General features: G+C 40.5%; 1 protein-coding gene across 1 annotated transcript in view; it reads left to right on the top strand.

The window, feature by feature from the left end:
* Positions 1-388: 388 nt before the first annotated feature.
* Positions 389-5,450, top strand: part of CSUI_006264 (m28 family peptidase) — a gene marked incomplete at its 5' end in the record, with an annotated part of 7,985 nt that continues 2,923 nt past the window's right edge. Inside the window, 5 exons of the mRNA XM_068066428.1 lie at positions 389-431; positions 1,036-1,243; positions 2,262-2,391; positions 3,717-3,925; positions 4,796-5,029. Coding sequence (XP_067921601.1) covers positions 389-431; positions 1,036-1,243; positions 2,262-2,391; positions 3,717-3,925; positions 4,796-5,029 — 824 coding nt within the window. The remainder of the gene's footprint in view (positions 432-1,035; positions 1,244-2,261; positions 2,392-3,716; positions 3,926-4,795; positions 5,030-5,450) is intronic.

Genomic DNA, 5,450 nt, shown 5'->3' with positions numbered 1-5,450 from the left:
CTATCTTTGATCTAGCTATCTATCTATCTTTCCGTCTATCTATCTATCTATATATCTATCTATCTATCTCTTAGATCTATATGATGCAGGTGAACCCCTAGGCGGGGATCTTCTTGATCAGGTAAGAAGAGAAAGAGAGCGAGAGATGTATTTTTCTCTCATTGCATGCCTCCAATTTTTCTCATTCGGTGAAAGACCGCAGAATCTCTTCTTCTTTCCCATCTCTCTTCTGTCTGCTTTCTCTTTCGCAGTGTACATACACCCCCTTGTCTATCTACCTATCTGTCTTATCTACCTCTCTACGTCTTTATCTTCTCGACTCTAAGTATCTATCTAACGATGGATGTCTTTCTTCTTCTTCTGTTTTGTCTGTGTGTCTGTGCGTTAGCATTTAGCTGTAGGTGCGCATCAGAACGGCAGTGGCGTGGCAGGTAAGACACAAGACCAAATTCTTCTTCTTCTTCCTTTCACCCCTCTACACCTCTCTCTCCTTTTCTTTCTTTCTGTGAAAAGTGTTTATTCTTTTTCTCTCTCTGTCCCCCCTCTTATGAGCTTTTGAGAGAAGAGAACGTAGGAGGAGGAGAAGAAAAGCAAGTGGAGATGGCCCAGCCTCTTCGCTGTTCACTTCTCTTCCGCCCTCTTAGATGCTGTAGACGCTCCCCCTTTCTTTCTTTCTTTCCTCCTCTTTCTTTCTTTTTCTTTCTTCTCTTCTTTCTCCTTTCGCCCCTGTACAGACTGCATGCTTATGTCTACACGTACCTATCTTGTCATCTACAGATATACGTACAATTCAGTCTCCTCTACGATATCTATTTCTATACATCTGCTTCTTATATGTATATACATGTCTGTATATGTGTAGATACACAGATATGGATGTATAGACGCGCCTAGAGTCTGTATGTATGTACATGCGTGCCCCGTGAAGTGTTTTCTTCTCTTATCTTTCTCCTTTCTTTCTTTCTTTCTTTCTTTTTGGCTCTTCACTGTGCCAATGTAATCCTCGACCTTCTTCTTCTTCTCTTTTTGCTCAAGCTGTCTTGGAGTTGGCGAGAATCTTATCTCGTTTATACGGCGAAGGAGATGAGGCAGCGGAAGAAGACAAAGACCCGGCAAACACAAAGAAGAGGAATTTTGGATCACCTAATCGACGTGGAAAGTATTCTTTCCTCTTTCTCTTAACTGACGCCGGCGCATCAGACTTCGCAGGAGCCTCTGCTTTCCTTAATCAGCTCGAACCAACGTACACACATCCACCTTCGTTTTATCGCTAATCTATCTTTAATCTATCTTTAATCTATCTATCTATCTATCTTTAATCTATCTATCTATCTATCTATCTTTAATCTATCTATCTATCTATCTCTATTCTATGTATTCATCTTGAATCTATCTGTCTAGTTAAGTGTACTTTTCCTCTCTATCTGTCTAACTGTCTTCAGTCTATCTATCTGTCTATCTATCTATTTGCCCATGATCTTTCTATCTACTTTTCTCTCTATATATATATCTGTCGAGCCCTACGTATCTATTGGTCTTTACGCATACTTTCTTTCTCTCTTTCCTTAGAAGGGAAGACGAAAAAGAAGAAGGTCTTAGTGTTATTTTGCTCTCGTCGTTTCTTTCTTCTTTTGATGAGTTGAAAGCTAGATCGTCTTTCTGTCTTTCTCTTGTCCTAGTGTCTTCTAGTCAAAAGAAAAGAAAAGAAAAAAGAAGGGAGAAAGAAGAAGAAGAAATTTACTTCATGCCAAGGAAAAGGAGAAGACGTAGACACAACGGAGTGTACATACACTATGTATCATGTGTCTATCTTTCAATGGCTATACATGTATATATATGTAGATACACTAGTCCATGGGTAGGTAGCTATACTGAAGAGAGATAGCTCAAAGATAGAGAGGTAGATAGATCAAAGGTAGCTAGGTTCAAAATATCAAAGATAGGCGGGTGTGTATACTAGTGTCATGAAGAAGAAGATAATGCCTTTGTAAATGGGCCATGCGCTTCTTTTTTCTTCCCCCTTTCTTCTTGTGTCTTTCCGTCAATCACATCGAAGAAGAAGAAGAGGAAAGACGGAGAGAAAGAGCGAGAAAGAAAGAGAGAAAGCAGAGGAGAGAAGAAAGAAGCAGACAAGATTTGCCTTACTTGCCACCGTAGACATGTATATGTACCTAAATCTCTTTCTTCTTTCTTTTCTGCTTTCTTTCTGTCTCTCTCTATATCGAATCTTTCTTTCTCACTCTTTCTTTCTTTTCTTATAGGCTCTTGCAATCGATTCAATATGTTTTATGTCTGGATGATCTTATTCCTTCTTCTTCTTCGTCAAGCACCGTGATGTATCTCCATACAGCGAAGAAGTATAAGAATGCGCATGTGCAGACACTTCTCAGTGTAAGGGCAAAGCCACGCGCTAAACACTTCGTATCAGTCGTGACAGACAAGAAAAAATAAAATGAAGAGCAGGACAGTGATAAGGAAGAAGCCGTAGCTTAGGCTGAACTCTCCTCTTCTTCTCTTCTCCTTCTCATGGATTCGTGCTCTTTCTTTCTCTCTCTCTCTCTTTCTCTCCGAGTGATTTATCTCTGAAAGATCTTCACTTTAATCCAAAGAAAAGAATCGATCAAAAGTGAAGAATGAACTTTTCCTCCTCTCTCTATTTCTTTAGCATACACTTACTCCTCGTGTTTCTTTCTCTTCATGTATGTATAGGGGTGTCTCTTTTCTCTATCTTTCTTCCTCGCCTTCTTCAAGCAGTCAAGTTCAACACATTATCGTCTATAGATGTGCGTGTACATATAGACATATACATACGTAGCTACTTACATATTTGGAGAGAGAGTGAGCGGGAAGAGACACACAGAGAGACGTGTGTTGAAGTGTAGAGGTGTCGACTTCGCTATTCTCCACGCGTTGACACTCTTCCTCTCTCGTTTGTCTATCTATCTCTCTCTGTCTCTCTATCTGTCTCTCTCGTTTGTCTATCTATCTCTCTCTGTCTCTCTATCTATCTCTCTCTGTCTCTCTATCTGTCTCTCTCGTTTGTCTATCTATCTCTCTCTGTCTCTCTATCTTCCTCTCTCGTTTGTCTATCTATCTCTCTCTGTCTCTCTCTCTTCCTCTCTCGTTTGTCTATCTATCTCTCTCTGTCTCTCTATCTATCTCTCTACTCATCTCTCCATCTTAATCTGCCTCTCTATGTCCTTCCATCTCTTTCTCTCCTTGTGCTTAGCCCGTAGCTACTCGTACAAGCATATCTCTCTCTCTCTACCTCTAGATATGCCTTTTAGCGCAGTCAGCTTATACACGTATATACAGCAGAGAAGATACAAGGACACACAGCAACACTTAAAATTTCTTCTTCTTCTTCGTACACCTCCACATGACGACGATGATGATGAATAAATAAATAGATGGACTAAAGATAGATAGATAGAGAGACAGAGAGAGATAGGTTTAAGATAGATAGATTGAAGATAGATTGGAGATAGATTAGCGATAGATGTGTTGGTTCTCTTCTCCTATTGAATGAACTCATCCGAAAGAGATCATAAGGAGTTCGATTCTTAATGAAACACTACTAGGTCTATCTAATCACGCTCTCTCTTTCTCTTCCTTCTATCTCTCTTTCTCCTCTTTCTCTCTCTTCTTCTCTCCTTTCTTCTATCTTCTTTTCTTTCTTTGTGTCTTTCTTTCTTTCTTTCTTTGCTTCTTCTTAGCTCTTAGAGAATTTTTTAAAGAAGAACGGCATAGATTCCTTTGTGCTGAAGCCTAGGAAGATCGTCGTCCAGCAGGCCCCTCTAAAGCCTCGTAGACAGCACGAACACTTCACTATGAGAAAGCTTATATCAGGCACCCTATCAGCCAAGTCTGACGAGGAAGCGAAAGAAAATCTATGGACGAGAAGCTCTCTCATCGATTCCCAGCCGTAAGACAAAATACACACACATGTCTCTAAACATCTATATATAGCTCTAGAGATAGATTAAAGATAGATAGATAGATAGATAGATAGATCAAAGAGAGATAGATAGATAGATAGAGACTTTTTCTTACACATGTGTACGTGTATCTCTACACGTCTTAGATAGATCATCGTGACTAGCTTGTGTATATCTAGAGGTGTTTACTTTTCTTGTTGGTATATCTATTTAAAGAGATCTCTATGTATATATTGACACGTCTTTTCGTAAATGTGTGTATGCCTAAGTTGATATAGAGAAAAAGAACGCAAAAGAGCTCTTGAAAGACTCGTCGGCCGGAGACCCCGGCTCTCCAAGGTTCGTGTATATAAGGAGATAGCTATGTATAGGTGTAGAGGAAAGATCAACTCTATCTCTTACCACATGGACGTATATATGGATATATATAAGTGTACAGATACACGGAGAACTCTCTTTTCTTCTTCTGAAAGATAGAAAGAAGTGTTAAGCGAAGTGACGCGAGAGAGAGAGAGGTAGAGACCTGTGTAGTCTTTTTCTCTCGACCGGTATATCCGCTCAACTGTATCTTCGTTTGTCCTTTCTCCACACCTTTCCCTCTTCTTCACCTTCTTTCCACTCTAACTGGACAGAGATAGATGGAATATAGATACACAGAGAAGGAGAGGAACAGAGAGAGAGAAAAGAGATAAAAAGAAAGGTTCTCTTTTCATTTGTAGACAGACGAGCAGATCCCTTGTTCTCTTTCTTCATCTGCATGTCTCTCACGACTTGAGCTATGTAGACATGAGCGAGAGAATCTTTCCTCTTTCGCGGTGTATGTACACTCAAACACCTCCCTCTCTTCGTGTGTATAGGCTCGATGAAGAGTCTGAGAAGGCATTCACAGCCGTTACCACTGCAGTCGCGGAAACTCTCGCGTCTTTGACGTATTCCCTAGACGACAAGGAAGACCGAAAAGAACAGGGGGGAGAAAGACACGAAAAAGAACAGAAAGGAGAAGTAGAAGAAGTGGAGATTATCAGAGGATCTTACGGTGTATCTACAGCTCATCTTAATGCCTGGGTTTCACTCGCCTCCAAAACTCCAAGGTGACTTTTCTCTCATTTCGACTTTCTTCTTTCTTCTTTTTAGCGATACAACATACAGACAAGTAACCTATCTATAGACACCTCCATTCTCTTCTGTTCTCTTCTTCGTATAGAGGTGTCCCCTCTCCTATATGTATACAGAAAGAAGTGCTTACAGAGAAGATAAGACAGTGTGCCGAGTTAGGGCTTCTCGCTCTGATGAGAGGTAATTACCTTTCATCTCTATCTATCACCTGTCTATTGATTTATCTGTTTCTCTTCACTACTTCTTTGGCGTCTATCTATGCAATCGATCTAACTATGTGTAGGTGACTTCGTTTGCGTATATGAATGCGTCCTTATCCTACGCCTGAGTACTCTCTTGCCTCCCTCTAGACGTCTGCAGTACGTGTGTGTCTACGAGCACCTCCCCAATTTTTGA

This window comes from Cystoisospora suis, assembly GCF_002600585.1.
Source record: "Cystoisospora suis strain Wien I chromosome Unknown contig_3136, whole genome shotgun sequence".
Taxonomy (NCBI): domain Eukaryota; phylum Apicomplexa; class Conoidasida; order Eucoccidiorida; family Sarcocystidae; genus Cystoisospora; species Cystoisospora suis.
The sequence above is the reverse complement of the archived record's forward strand: the minus strand, read 5'-3'. Positions and strand labels throughout refer to the sequence as shown.